At 40.2% G+C, this 16,491-nt stretch overlaps 1 protein-coding gene across 3 annotated transcripts in view; it reads right to left on the bottom strand.

The window, feature by feature from the left end:
• The window catches only part of ZNF618 (zinc finger protein 618), a 222,548-nt gene that overhangs the window by 81,209 nt on the left and 124,848 nt on the right, over positions 1-16,491 (bottom strand). For all 3 annotated transcript variants that reach the window (XM_043981461.1, XM_043981462.1, XM_043981463.1), the window contains exon 2: positions 12,690-12,733. In XM_043981461.1, coding sequence (XP_043837396.1) covers positions 12,690-12,733 — 44 coding nt within the window. The remainder of the gene's footprint in view (positions 1-12,689; positions 12,734-16,491) is intronic.

Here is a 16,491-nt window from a genome sequence, read left to right as displayed (position 1 = left end):
ATGACTTTGGGTAATTGGCTTTGACCTCTGTGTGCCTTGGTTTCTTCATCTGTAAAAGGAGAGAAAGAGAAGCCTTTTCCAGTTCTAAATCTAAATCAGTGAGCCTTATCTGAAAAATTCATTTAGCAAACAAATAAAATAATATAATAAAATAAATCATTGAGTTCCCATATAACTATAGAGCTCTGAAGGTTTGTTGTTTATTTTTAAGCTGGCAGGGTCTAGACATCAACCCTCTCATTTTAACCTAGATGAGAAAACAGGCTATGGCAAGGAAAGGGATTTTCCCCAAATCATATCCTTAGTCAGCCGAATCATATCCTTAGTCAGCCAACTCCCTGTCCAGAGCCTTTCTCGGGCAGCCCGGTTGCCCCTTGCTGCTATAGGACCTAGAAATACAAGCATCAAACTGGTCGGTCCCTGATGTCCATCACTCCTTTGGCCAGAGGCTCAATCACAGGACAGCCAACCCCCCCACCCCCAGCCACCTGAAGATGTGAACACAGTCTTTCAAAGCCTCTCTGCCATCTCCTCATGGTTTCATGACTATCCTAAGAGGCAAACATTTTAACCACAATAGGTTGTTATTCCAGGCCAAAGCCCTTGGCTCAGTAAAGTCAATGAGAGAAATATAGGTTCTTCTTACATATCCTTACATGCCCTTCTAAAGAAGCTATGATTTAAGTAGCCTTTTTTCTCCCACCTTTCTATCCTAAGAACCAAGCCCCTTTTTTCTATTCCTTTCTTCTTCCTAGAGTAAGAACTAAGCCTTTCCAGTTACATTCCCCGAAAACCTTCTTCCCAGGGCTGCGACGTCTCCCTTCAGCTCCCCACATGACCAATCATTAGCCTTCTTCTATCATTAGGTCAGAGATGGACAATTGGAATAGGTTCTTGGATGTGTATCCTATCAGTGGTACACAGTCAGATTAATATTCCTAAAACCTCAAACTGACCACGTCCTTCCAAGACATGAGAACTTTTAATGATGTCTCACTGACTACAGAATAAAATCTAAATTACTTAGCCTGAAGTTTGAGGCACTCTACAATTCTCAATAACCTTATCTCTCACTGTTGACTTCCATTTTGTTTGTTTGTTTGATTTTTAGTGAGGAAATTGGGGTTAAGTGACTTGCCCAGGGTCATACAGTTAGTAAGTGTTAAGTGTCTGAGGCTGGATTTGAACTCAGGTACTCCTGACTTCAGGGCTGGTGCTCTATCCACTGAGCCACCTAGCTGCCCCCTCTGCCTCTTTATCATAAACCTATCCACTGCACCATCTAGCTGCCCCCCTTGACTTCCATTTTGAGGAAGGGCCCAGAGCAGCTATGCTTCACCCTCCAAACTCTACCACCATGCTCCAGGTGCCTTCTTCCTCCTCTTCTGAAAACAGCCCAGACTAGCCATCCCTCACTCTCCAAACTTCATCACCTCACTTGGGTAACCCCTCACTACTGTTTCAGTTCCTTTCTCTGTGTTGTCTTCCCCTATTAGAATATAAGGTCCTTGGGGTCATGGGCTATCTTCTTTTTGCCTTTCTTTGTATTCTCAGAGCTTAGAACAGGTGCTTGGCACATAGTAAGCATTTAATAAATGCTTGCTGATTTGACCTAACTTATCTCCCACTCCCCTACATATTTCTCTCTAGTGGCAACTGGTAGTAGAGTGGACAGAGGGTTAGGCCTGAAGTCAGGAAGTCCTGAGTTTAAATCCAACCTTAGATACTTATTAGCTAGTTGTATGGCCCTGGCCAAGTCACTTAACCTCTATTTGCTTCAGTTTCCCCAACTGTAAAATTGATATAATAGCACCTACCTCTCAAGGTTGATATGAGGATCAAATGAGATAATATTCGTAAAAGTGCCAGTATATAGTAAGCACTAAATAAATGTCTATGTCCTTCCCTTCCCCCTAACTGAAGTGGTACACACATCTCCCAAACATACTACATATTTTTCTGACCTTGTGACTTTACTTATAAGTCCTCACCTGCCTAGAATGTCCTTCTCTTCTCTATCTAGATCCTGCTCCTCCTTTAAAGCTCAGCTTAAGTTTCATCTCCTCCATGAAGTCTTCCATGATTACTCTGTCACAAGATCTTTGAAACACCTACAGTATTTATAGTGTCTACTGTTCATACAAAACCTAGCATATATGCTACCTTACACTGTTATATTTTTTGTTTTTGTTTTCGTTTTTTTTCTTGCAGGGCAATGAGGGTTAAGTGACTTGCCCAGGGTCACACAGCTAGTAAGTGTCAAGTGTCTGAGGCCGGATTTGAACTCAGGTCCTCCTGAATCCAGGGCCGGTGCTTTATCCATTGCGCCACCTAGCTGCCCCCCACTGCTATCTTTTAACATCGATCCAGTCTCCTCTACCAAAATCCTAAATTCAAACAATCCATCTTATTCATGTCAATAACCTTCAATGTTGCCTGCCCAGCACTATGACTTCAATAAACACTTGTCTGTTGATTCTACTGTTCCTATTTCTCTTTGCCTTGACTAAAGCTTTCAGTACCCTGGGTCCTTTACTCCCATATCTGTCTCTCAGCCTCCAGACTCCACAAAACCTGTTATAGTCTAGAGAAACCTGTTTTTTCAGGCCTAGTCTTCCTCTTCCATCAGACTGTCTCGGCCCTAGCTGCATCTTCTCCTGCCTTTCTTCCTGTCCTATTTTTTGCTGGTACACTTCCTTCTCCTACTTTCTACAGCTGCAATCTCCTATGCCAGTTAACTTCCAGGGAAGAAGTTTCCATTTTCCTAGCTAACTGGAGCCTTCCCTTCCACACCCTCAGAGGTGGGAAAGCAATCAGACAAAGGAGACCCCACCTCTCTTTAGAAAGCACATGGGGGGCAGCTAGGTGGCACAGTGGATAGAGCACCGGCCCTGGATTCAGGAGGACCTGAGTTCAAATCCGACCTCAGACACTTGACACTTACTAGCTGTGTGACCCTGGGCAAGTCACTTAACCCCAATTGCCTCACTAAAAAAAATAAATAAATATAAATAAATAAATAAATAAATAAATAAATAAATAAATAAATAAATAAATAAATAAATAGAAAGCACATAGGCTTCTCCAGCTGCCTGGAGCTGCCCACATGTATGGAGTAAAGGTGGACATGGGCACCCCACCAAGACAACTGGTGAGAGCTAACACAAAGCCCAGGGAGGGGAGTGGGGTAGTCTCTCAATAGCATCTTGGATTAGCCTAAAGGATACGATGCTTGAGATTTTCAGATGAGATCCCTGGTTGTGTCCTTTCATTCCTTTGTTCTATTGCTCTGGAGGTGTTTGGAGGTCCAGGTTCCAGGCTGCAATGTGAGGGATGGTAAGCCATCTTCATTTTAGAAGTAGTAGCCAGTGTTCTTGCATAGGGGTTGGGCATGCTATTCCCTCTCTTTGTTGCCCCTGTCTTATTCTCTGTCCTCCCTTAGGTGTCCTGAATTATATTATGTAGCCTTCCCTTAATTCAATAGTTTTTAACTTGGGCACCGTGGGCTTGCTTCTTTTAAAAATATGATCATGATTGTACTTTAATTTCCTGGATCTATTTTCCAGGTCAGCTGTTTTCCAAGGAGATATTTCACATTGTCCTCTATTTTTTTATTCATTTGGAGTTGCTTTATTGTGTCTTGGCTTCTCATAAAGTCGCTAGCTTCATTGTTGGTGGAGCTGTGAGCTGATCCAACCATTCTGGAAAGCAATTTGGAATTATGCCCAAAGGGCAATAAAGCTGTGCATACCCTTTGACCCAGCAATCCCACTTTTAGGTCTTTTGCCCAAAGAAATCATGGAAGGGGGAAAGGGACCCACATGTACAAAAATATTTATAGCTGCTCTTTACGTGGTAGCAAGGAATTGGAAGTTAAGGGGGTGCCCATCAATTGGGGAATGGCTGGACAAGTTGTGGTATATGAATACAATGGAATACTATTGTGCTGTAAGAAATGATGAGCAGGAAGAGTTCAGAGAAACCTGGAGGGTCTTGCATGAGCTGATGATGAGTGAGATGAGCAGAACCAGAAGAACATTGTACACAGTATCATCAACATTGAGTGTTGACCTACTGTGATGGACTATATTCGTCTCACCAATGCAATGGTACAGAAGAGTTCCAGGGAACTCATGATAGAAGAGGATCTCCAAATCCAAGAAAAAAAAGAAAGAAAGAACTGTGGAGTATAGATGCTGATTGAACCATATTATTTCTTTTGTTTTAGGTGCTGTTGGTTTTTTTTTTTCTTTCTATTTTGAGGTTTTGCATCACTTCTCTGATTCTTTCTCTTGTAACAGGATTAATGCAGAAATAGGATTAATGTTATTATGTGTATATATATGTGTGTGTGTATATATCTATATCTATATCTATATCTATATCTATATCTATATCTATATCTATATCTATATAACCTATATCAGATTACCTGCTGTCTAGAGGAGGGGGGAGGGAGGGGTGGGAGGGAGAAAAATCTGAAATTGTAAAGCAGGTATAAACAAAAGTTGAGAACTATCTTTACATGTAACGGAAAAAATAAAATACCTCATACATAAAAAAAAAAAGTCACTAGCTTCCATTTGTTCAATCCTAATTTTTAGGCAATTATTTTCTTCAGAGATCTTTTTATCTCCTTTTCTGTTTGGTTTTTCAAGCTGTTGACTTTTTTCTCATGACTTTCCTGTATCACTCTCATTTCTCTTTCCATTCTTTCCTTTCCTCTCTAAATCTTCCCTCTATTTCTCTTACTTTCTCTTCAAAGTCCTTTTTGAATGCTTCCATGGCCTGAGACCAATTCATATTTTTCTTGGAAGCTTTGGATGTTGGAGCTTGATTGTACTTTAACTTAATTTTTTTCTCATTATACTATGTATTTTATTTTATGCATTTAAAAACATTATTCTGAGAAGGGGTCCATAGGCTTCACCAGGCTAGCAAAGGGGTCCAAGATACAACAAAAATGGTTAAGAACTCCTGCCTTAGTTTTCAGAAGAAAAAAATCAAAGCTATCTATAGTCACATAAAAAAATGCTCTAAATCACTATTGATTAGAGAAATGCAAATTAAAACAACAATGAGGTACCACCTCACACACAGCAGATTAGCTAACATGAAAGAAAAGGAAAATGACAAATACTGGAGGGGATGTAGAAAAATAGGGACACTAATGCACTGTTGGTGAAGTTGTAAAGGGTCCAACCATTCTGGAGAACAATTTGGAACAATACAAAAAGGATATACCACTACTAGGTCTGTATCTCAAAGAGATCAAAGAAAAGGGAAAAGAACCTATTTGTATAAAAATATTTATAGCAGCTCTTTTCGAGGTGTCAAAGAACTGGAAATTGAAGGGATGCCCATCAATTGAAGAATTGCTGAGTAAGTCGTGGTATGTGATTGTGATGGAATATTATTTTGCTATAAGAAATGAAGAGCAGGATGGTTTCAGAAAAACCTGGAAAGTCTTATATGAACTGGTACAAAATGAAGTGAGCAGAACCAGGAAAACACTATACATAGTAATGACAATATTGTAACAATGATCATTTGTGAAAGACTTAGCTACTCTGACTAATACAATGAATCAAGACAATTCCAGAGGAACCATGATTTTTTAAAAAATGCTATCCATCTCCACAGAGAAAACTGATAAGCTCTGAGTGCAGACTGAAGCATTCTTCTTTGACTTTGTTTTGTTTGTTTTTGTCTTTTCTTTTGCAACATAGCTAACATGAAAATATGTTTTGCATGACTTCACATGTATAATCAATATGATACTGCCTGCCTTCTCAAGGGGTGGAAGGAAGAGAGAAAATTTGGAACTCAAATTTTTATGAAATGAATGTTAATTTAAAAAAAAAGAAATTGGGAAATAGTTAACAAAAAAATAAAAAATATTTTTAACAAAGAGAAGTCCTGCCTTAAATTCACAAAATAAACAAACCTCAGCATTGATCAGCCCATCTGATTCTTCTGCATTGTCTTTCTGAGCCCTAGCCATAGAGGCATTAATACATAGTCCAGATCTAAGCCACTCCCTATGGAGAACTGGGACCAACTGAGAGGGACTGAGCAGCAGGACAAAGAGGGCTGTAAAACCATGCAAAAGAAGAAAGCCATATAAGTGGTATGTGTGATCATAAATGATATAGCTTAGCAGTTTCCACAGTTCTCCATTGGCTATGGACCTACCCCTGATAGACACATAGGTATATATGTGAATGTAGCTTAAAGTAGTATGGAGTGTTTTTTGGAATACATATACACAGGCAAAAGTCTACAGATGGAATATTCTTCAGACCTCAAACAAAATTTCACTAGCCTGTCAAATCAGCAGTGGCTTCAACACATCCTACCATACTCACTGTATTTCCAAACTTACATCTATACATTTCTTCCTGAATGACTATACTGGGGCACAATCCCCTGAAGTAGATATACATAAAATCTCTGTAGAAAAACAAATTATTAATAAGTTGAATGAAAAGAAGGAAAGAATTCCTATACTTTCAGACACAGGCTATTTAGCCCATTTGCTAAGAATGTTGTAGAAGAGACTCCTGCTTTAGGTAGGGATTGGACTGAATGACTTCTAGCATGCCTTTCAACCCTTAAGTTTCTATAATTTGGTGTACTGATGACATTTCAGGCAGAATTACTGATTTTTAAAATCTCCATCTGATTTCTCAGAATCCCTGAGAATTGGTGTTGCTTTAATTGTGTGTGCATACAAGCATAATGTGTGTGTATTGTACAGAAGAGAATCACATTTCAGCCGGCTAATCTTAATATTACTCAGAGGCTTGGAGGTTAGCTCTTTAAAGAACAAACATAAATTTGTACTGTGGTCACCAATAAATAATTACACGTAGGGAATTATAAGCATTTCAAAGGTATGAAAAGATACCTTTCTGAAGTCCTGTTAAGGAGTAGACTTTAGGGGGGGTTGTTTTGTTTATTTTTTAAAGATGGTGAATAAGACTGCCATTTTTCACATTAACCATATTTCACTGGGAAGTTACACACACACACACACACACACACACACACACACACACGGCATATGTGCAATGTGGAGTATTCAATGCATACTTTGATTACAAATAAGCAACTCAAACTAGGAGACACCTTCTGGCTTGAAGAAAATCTACTGTCTTAGTCAAGAAGCCTAAATCACTTACAGTAGAAACTCATTAATTAGGACCATACTAATTCCTAATTTGTGTTACCTCTGATAGCAGCTGGACTGAAGTTTCCCTCTGTATTGTGTGTGTGTGTGTGTGTGTGTGTATGTGTGTGTGTGTGTGTGTGTGTGTGTGTGTGTGTGTGTGTGTGTGTGTGAGAGAGAGAGAGAGAGAGAGAGAGAGAGAGATGGTTTACCATGCAAATGAATAGCGTAAAATAAGATGACAAGAGTGTCCGTAAGCTATCAGATTGCTCACACACTTCTAAAACAAAAGACCTCTGAAGAGAGCTGGCATAGACTTTAGAAGGGCCAACTAGTCTAACCCCTTCATTTTATAGAGGCGGGGCCAAGGCCTCTGAAGACTGTGACACTTGCCCCAACTCACAGGGGTACTTTATGGCAATATCCAATCTGCCCACAAATAAAGAAGATCATGTCCTGTATTTTTCGTTTGCTTCACAGTACCTAGCACAATAATAGGCACATCAAGAATGCTTAATGCTTGTTATAAATCAATGTGATAAACACAAAGGGCCCTTGTCTCTCTTTAGTAAAGGAGATCTGGCAGGAATTATGCTTGGAAGTAATAATAAGGATGCCTTCCATTTGTATAGTGCTTTAGTCTACAAAGCATTTCCAAACACATTCTCTCTCCTTTGATCATCTCAGTCACCTTGTGAGGTAAACAAAGTAAGAATCGTAATTTTTGTTTTTACAGATAGGGAAACTGAGGCAATACTAGCTGTAATGAAAATGGACCAAGTCTGAATATTCAAGTCTGAACCTCAGTTTCCTTATTTCTAAATTGGAGATAATCTTGCTTTGGCTACCTGTTTCACTGTGTGTTGAGGATCACATGAGATAACAGGACTACAGAAATATAGGCAGTTATTTTGAAGGAATGGGGTAGGGTCAGAGTGGTGCTAGAACAGGAGTCTGCTTCTTTGGGAGAGAGGAGAAAACAAAATGAAAATATAAAATAGACAAGAAAGAAGGGCTCCCACAATAAAAAGCTGGGCCTATTTTGTTTTCAAAATGCAAAAAATATTCACGTGGCAAATCTACGCTGGCCAGATCAGTTCATATGACTACATATACTTAAAAACCAGGAAAATGCCAATTCTTTATCCTTCCCAAACTCAGGTCTGTTGCTAATTCAGACAGGGGTCCCCCGACATATCTCAATGAACAAAGTTTGGCCATATGTGTAAGTTGCATAATTTGTAGCTTTTACACTGGTTCTGTGTTAACCCAAAGTGCCTATAATGCTAGACTTATAAAACTGACCCCATTTCGGTTACAAGGGAGTAAAATAAAACCGCATTAAGTTGTTTCCTAGGATCAGAAACACCAAATCCCTTCTGTCTTCTAATTCCTAAGTAGCCTGTGCTGTTGGTTTTGGTCTCTGGCCAGAGGCCTTTCAGGGAAAGATCAAACAAGAGCACGCTCCAGGCCAAAAGGAAAAAAAGTTGGACAAAGGTGAAGGAGTTTGTCATGTAGCCAGTGAGTGACAGGACCAGGACCAGAGCCCAGGTCTCTTTCTCCCCTTCTTCTGGGCCTAAGTTTCTTGACACCATAACATGACAGGAACGGGAACATTCTACATTCTAAGGTCCCTCCCACTCTTAACATTTTGCATGTTATACTCTAATCTGTCTTCTCTATTCAGACCCACACCTCCATGTCCCTTCCCCCCTCCCCAACTTCTCATCCCTCCACCAGTACCTGGATTCCCCTCCTGGATCCCATAGTTCTTACAGGTGAGCTTTTACTTTATCTTGCCAGGAACCAGGCCTTTAGGGCACTTCCCAGCTATCTCCATACCATGCTGCCCTGCATGCATATCTCCCCTTTCCAGCTCCCCTTTATGTTTTCCCTCATTAGACTATAAGCACCTTGAGGCCAGGGACCTTCTACTTGTTTAGCACACTGCCTGGAATATAAGTGTTCAATAAATGTTCTATCTTGTTCTTTCTATTTCCGGATGTCTGATAGGTCTTAATTAAATTCGGTGACCAAGGTATCAAGCACATAGGTCATAATTTACCACTTCTAAGATGATGTCAATAACAAAAGGCTGTGTTTTTCTACCTCCCCACCCACACCAAAATGTCACAAATAAATGATTGATTTTGCTAAATATGATGAGATTTGCTTAGCGTGCCCTCAGGTGTTTCTACACTATGACACCGTACTAGGTATTTCGAAGGATGTGACATTACTTTTCATCACAACATCCATGCAAAATAGACTATAAGCTCTTTGAGGGCAAGAAGGATGTCATTTTTCATCTTTGCATTCTCAGTGCCTAACATAATTCTTGACATGGAGTATGCGCTTAATAAATGTTTTAAATGGATCATGCCTTTTGGTACCCCTTTATACTTCTGTAAGGGGCTAAAATTCTAGCTAGTCTGTCTAAAATATCTAATAAGTGGTCACCAATAAATTATAAGCTTTAGCAAGAGTTAGACTTTTAAGCATTTGTTAAGGAGAATAAGAATTTAGTGAAGAGAAAGAGAAAGAGACCTAGATTCAGCTGTCTATCTCGGGGAGCTACAGTTCTGCTCCACTCTCCATGAGAGTCCTGGCAAAAAAGAAGGAGCATGCCAGCCTCGCCCCCTCTTCCTTCCACAAGCAAATGTCACTTCCTGACGCCAAAGAAAAGCCACACATCTTGCCCTCAGGTACCTTCTTCTCATGGCGGAGCTTTCCTACAGTAAGTCTCCAGCAAGTAGCATCATTCCAATCATTACATTTCTTAATTCATCACAGTAGTCATTTCTTTCATCCTTGCTTCAGAAATGCTCAAGAATCCCATGAAAACATCGCCCAACAGTGCAGCCACCTTGGTGTACATGGTCACATGATCCTGGAGTCACTTTTGGGATCACCACTGACCAAGCATCTCAAAGCTACTGTGTACCTTGAGGAATTAAAATAGGAGATTTGAATGCAGAAATCTGAACCCTTAAAGAATGGTAGATGGGCCAACTAGAGTCTGAGGATCAGAAATGTTGGTCATGGAAAAAGATGAGTTTACCTATGCCACAGAGTGTATTTTCTCCCATTCCTATCTCTCTCATCCTCTTCCAGCACCTTCATGCTATAACTTCTCTCTTTGATCCTCACCATCCCCTGAAGGCACACCCCAAATTTCCCAAAGAAGCAGACTCCTTCCACACTACCACTCCAATCCTACCCCATTCTCTCAGCATAATCACCTATATTTCTGCAGCACAGTGACCAATTACCTCAATTGCCAACACACAATGAAACAGGTAGCCAAAGTAAGATTATCTCCATTTTAGAGATAAGGAAACTGAGGTTCAGACTTGATCAAAATCCAGACAGAACCTAACCAAGAAATCCTGACTCTAAGCACACTGCATCCTCTCCCTGTACCATGCTAAATTCCTCTGCTCCATCAATGAGGACACAAATGATACTGACCAGGTCACTCTCCACAGAACTCCAGCCCGGAGGGAGAAGAAAGCTTTCCAAAGTCCATCCCCACTTCAGCTCCCCTTGACTCCTGCCCACTTCTCCCAGGATGTGGACAAATTTCCCATAGATTAACCAAAAAAGAAAAAAAAGTGATGGACACTTCAAACACCAATTTGATCTTCTCTGGAGGGGGAGACTATAGCAAAGGATGCCTGAGGGAAGACAGGGGTGGAAGAAAGAATAATGGTGAGTCTGGATCAGGCCCCAAGTGGAGGTATGTCCTAGGTCAAAGGGGTCCTTATCTCTTCGCAGGGGTACTTTGGGTTAGACTGCTGGGTTCCTGCTAGTTCCCTTTTCTTAGCCTGATAAAGGGGAGATTAAAGTGAAGTTGCAACAGTGTGTGGCTGAAGTTTTTCTCTTCTTTATTCTACAAACTCACACATGGGACATGGATGAGATTTTAGAATGGAGTTTACTAAACTGTGGTCTGTGAACTTTAAAAAATTTTTTTTTATATAATTGTATTTCAACACAATCGGTTTCCTTTGTCATCCTATGTATTTTATGCATTTAAAAATGTCATTCTCAGGATAAACTTCTCCAGACTACAAAAGGGGGTGGATGACAAAGAACAGGTAAAGAACCCTTATCTAGCCTCTGTTCTGTTTTGAAAGAGCTGGGAAATAGAAAATGGGACTAAGGGAGCTCCTTTTCTAAAGGAAGGGGTATGGAAGGCTGAAAAATAGGTTAGACTTGAGTTGAAGTTAAACTCCTGAACGAGAAAGAAAAGAAAAAAGCAGCGTCATCACTTTTCACGTGGTTTCTCCTTTCTCTTTCTCTTCAGCAAATGAAGTCCCCATGACTGAGGCAGAGGTACCACTCTTACACAAGCCCACCAAAGGTTAGGAGGACAATTCTTCCCAGTCCCTAACAATACATCCATATCTGTAAAAAAAAGATGACTATGACTCTGGGAGCATGTTGCCTGGGAACCGAAGTTTTCTTTGTATAGCTGTGTCTATATCTCATTTGTGACTTTGGCCTTCTGAATATCACATTTTAATCAGGCCAGGGCAGTGGAGGGGAAGGTGTAGAGAACGGGCACCTCCTACAAAAAGCTTTTCTGGATCCCCTAGTTAGTTGGTACTCTCATCTCTCAAATTGCCTTGTGTTTCCTTTTCTGTTCACAGGTCATATTCACACTCTACTCCACCCCTAATCTCAGTAGAATGTAAAATACTTGAGTGTAGAGACTGTTTTTTCCCTTGGTCTTTGGATTCATTAGGCCTAGCCTGGTGCTTTGTACATGGTAGGTGCGTGATAAATGCCTGCTGAAATACTACTTGGTCTGTATGCCAAAGAGATTTTTTTTAAGAAAAGGAAGGAAAAGGACCCATATAATACAAAAATATTTCCAGCAGTTTTCTCTGTGGTGGCAAAGAATTGGAAACCGAGAGGATGCTCATGAACTGGAAAATAGCTGAACAAGTTGTGGTATAAGATTGTGATGGAATATTACTGTGCTATAAGAAATAGTAAGCAAGATGCTCTCAGAAAAACCTGGAAAGACTTACATGAACTGATACAAAGTGAAGCGAACAGAACCAGAACATCGTACACAGTAACAGCATTATTGTACAATGATCGACTGTGAATGACTTAGCTATTCTTAGCAATACAATGATCCGAGACAATTCTAAAGGACTTCTGATGAAAAATTCTGTCCACCTCCAGAGGAAGAACTGATGGAATCTGAATACAAATCGAAGCACACTAATTTTTACTTTCTTTATTTTTTCTTGGATTCTTTTTGGTCTATGTTTTCTTTCACAACATGACTAATATAGAAATACATTTTGCATGACCAAACACGTATAACCTGTATCAAATTGTGTGCCATCTCAGGGAGGGGGAAGAGGAGAGACGGAGAGAATTTAGAACTCAAAAATTTTTTGAAACAAATGTCAAAAATTGATTTTATTTGTAATTGGGAAAAATAAAATATTTTAAAAATAAATAAATGCCTGCTAAATTGAATTCAGAAAGGGCATACCTGCCAGCCGCGTTCCTCCTTCCGGTAGCACTGGCCCCTTCAGCCTAAAAACAGAAAACAAAACAGAACACACCCATATCAAGGGATGCCAAAAACATGCCCAGATTCACCCTTGCCAGCAGGAATATACAACCCAGCCAAACACAGCATGTCCAGGCACAAGCCAATACTCTGGAGTGGCCTAGGGATGGAGTAAAGATGTCCCTTATCTCTAATTTCAGCATCTAACTTCCTTCTGAAGAAGGAAGAGTTGGCACCGAGGGCATCATCTCCCAATGCATGGAAGAAGCTGATATCTCCGCTCCTGCTGAACCTAATTCTACTACTGAGGTAGAAGTGCCCTGCTCCCATTCTACCTCTGCTCTCTTAGCTCTGTTCCTTTAAATCCTGTCTTGGTGCCCATCGTTTCTGCAAACCCCAAACACCGACAACTGCAGTGCCCAAGGGACTTGGTTTAAAGTAAGTAACCAGCTAAATCTGAGATTGAATTGCACCATTTTTATTTTCAGCTGGGATTTCCAATAAAACAGGAACAGCAGATTTATTCCTGCCAACTGGAGAAAAATCCTATTACATTAAAATATTCTATCCTTCCATCGTGAGTACAGGCAAGAAGCGCAAGGATAGTGGAAGGTATTTTTTAATATCTTGTTGGAACGCTGACAAATGAAAGTTGCATAGATGAGGTAATAGCAGGTGATGGACATGGGAGAAGGCAGGACTCCTGGGTTCTCATTCCCCACTTGGCATATGACTCATTTGCTGACTTTGGCAATTCATTTCTAGTCACCATGAATGCAATGAAATGGGAGATTGGAATGAAAATAGTATAGTCCCTGTATCTTTCATTAAGTAATGAAACATTCAGCAGTAATATTAAGGATAGAAAGCCCTTTCTGAGATTTACAGAAGAAGAAGGTCCTAGGAAAAACCACTATTTCCAAAAAGGCCAATTTAGAAAAACAGGTTCAGGGGGAAGCTAGGTGGTGTAGTGGATAAAGCAGTGGCCCTGGATTCAGGAGGACCTGAGTTCAAATCTGACCTCAGACACTTGACACTTACTAGCTGTGTGACCCTGGGCAAATCACTTAATCCCCATTGCTCCTTGCCCCCCCAAAAAAAGTTCACTTTTAAGTGTGTCTGTGCTACTACAATTAGGAAGGTGGGACAGTTGAGCTGTGGGGACAGGAAGACAGCTGTTTCTTACAATAATTCTGATGAAGGCACCAGACTCTCACTCTTGTGCTCTGAAGCAAAAAGATACAAGACTTCTTGGATAGTGGTCTACACTGCAATTATTCCACTAAGTGTAGCTGCACAGCTAATTATCTAAGGAGCAGGAAAAGAAAAAAAAGAAAAAGAAAGTGCCTATATAAGAATATATATGCATGCCAGGTGAGGATTCTTCACAATGGTACAGGCTGGCTGCTGGGGTCTGTAAGTGGCTTTCCCTGGGTCTGTTTGTGTTCTTTTGTGTTCTGTGCATCCCTGATTATGCTTTGTGCTGCCTGAAATCTCAAACACAAAGACAAAAGGTTCTTCCATGATGATTCTGTGCCTCCAAGTCAAAGACAGTTTTTACACACCTTCTGGGCCCTTCCCTCCTCTCTTAGGGATGCCTTGCTAGAGGTTATAGCAGTCTGTCTTTTATACCTCTTACCCTTGACCTTGCTGAATATTCATCTCTTCATTAATAAAATGGAGATACTAGCACTATATTTTAATTATTAAGATGATATTATTATTTATATTGGCATGGCATTTTTAACTTGCAAAGCACTTTCATATCTATAACCTCATCTGATGCTCACGAAAACCAAGACAAGAAGTATCATCCACAATTAACAACAGAGGGGCCCCAAGACTTGCAATAGGTCACAAAGTTAGTTACCTGAAGAGCAGGGATTCTTTTCCTCACAATATATCATCTGCATACCTCCTATGCACAATGTACTTTTTTCTGAGGATAGGGAGTAAGACGGTGGCCTTTGAGGAATTTAAAATGAGAAATTTCCAGTTGAAGGTTTGCAAGTAACCCTACTGGCTACTGAATCAGAAAATAAAATCCGATTCAGTCTGTCATTACTGCTAGTCATTTGTTAAGGCAGGTGTGTTCTCAGCAAGGTACCAGAGATGACTGTTGGGAGTAATATCTAAGCTTTGGAGCTGGGGACCCCAGGTTAAAAGGAGATCAAGAAACAGTATATGCTTTATCTGTGCCCAAGAATGGCATGTGGAATCTATCTGGGGGAAGCCCCTGACTTCAATAAACCTTCCGCCCAGCAATTTCCAGCCCTGGTTTTGCGAACAAACCCCACCTACCTTCCGAGATACTGCTGACTGTCTGGGGAATTGTGCAAAAATTCACAAAATGATATTAATTTTAATTAGCTTTGACTTTAAAACCCCATACTGGCAGATGAAATCAAGCCAACAGCATGAGAATGACAACCACAGAAAGGTTGGAAATTGCCACCTCTGAAATCAAGAGTAGAGAGTGCTTTTAGTCCTGCTCTCAAAGTAGAATGGATATTACCAATCCCTTCTACTGATGAGTCCATAGTAAATGACAAAGAGCCAAGGATTTGCCAAAGGAAAGTCACAGACAACTGCTCCATGAACCCATCAAGTGCTGACCAACTACTCTGGCTCAGATCTACGAATGGCCAACTGAAGAGAAGGTGTCGATCAAGGTAGTAGGGGTACACAAGACTTAACCTTCACTCGACCTACTACATCCTGAGTAAGGAAGGTCATCAAGCCCATCCCACCTAGAGGGAACCCAGCCCCATTCCTTCAGCTACAATCATACCCAAAAACAATCTTCTTAGAATTTGGTTCATTGAGAGATGCTATCATCCCTTCTTCTCAGTCCCAAATCTGCCCCTCAGTTGCTCTTTTCCATCCTCTTATTACGGGTTTTCTTGGAAAGACAATATTATTCCAAACCCAGAAATTTTATTTCTGAATTTGTGCAAATGTAAGTTATAAGACATTAGCTGCATTTCACATTTTGAGCAAATGGCAGGAACAGGCAATTCGTGTGCTACAGGATGGGGGCCAGCCAACGATTTCGATAAAATAAACCCTTTTTTAATTTAAATGCTAATGCACTGAATTAAAATTTAATAACTGAGGAAATTGAAAAGCCGAGCAGGAATATTGGAAATAAATCCAAGCAGAAACAGCTGAAATTAAAAATTCTAGGGAGTGGGAGGATGGCAACTAAGCTGTCTTATATGATTACATTTTTTTTTTCAGAATGAAGAAAAAAAAAAATCCTATCTCTGGCTGGCTGTAGGGCAGTAAATCCACAGCACTGTGATTTATTGCTCAATTTTCCTGAGGGAAAAAGGCTTTCTTTCATGCTGAAATATTTCATAAATTTCAAGCCAGCATAAATTCTTAATTTAAAAGTTATGGAGGTCACATTTAGTGCACTGGGATGCTTCGGAAATCTTAAAGGAATAGCAACCACCATCACCCCAAAAAAAAATAAAATAAAATCACAATTTTATTTCTTTAAAAAAATTCATGAGGCAAAATTTCATTATTGAATATTTCTCTTGCCTAGCTGGAATGGAAGCACTTGGGGGACCAATGTGTATTGGAAGCTTGCTGCAAAGAGATGAAGAGATAAAGATTTAATTCAATTACAAAAAGGCATAATTTTTTTTTCCTCTCTCTCATTTTTTTTAAAGCCACTTGAGAAATTTCTGGTAAAAATTTCCTCCCTTCATTGCCCGGGAAAGTCTGGAGGTAGGGGGAAGGGCTGCACCAATGTAATTGCTTTGGCTAGATC

Source organism: Dromiciops gliroides, chromosome 2 (assembly GCF_019393635.1).
Source record: "Dromiciops gliroides isolate mDroGli1 chromosome 2, mDroGli1.pri, whole genome shotgun sequence".
NCBI classification, from domain to species: domain Eukaryota; kingdom Metazoa; phylum Chordata; class Mammalia; order Microbiotheria; family Microbiotheriidae; genus Dromiciops; species Dromiciops gliroides.
This window is presented reverse-complemented; position numbering and strand designations above follow the sequence as displayed.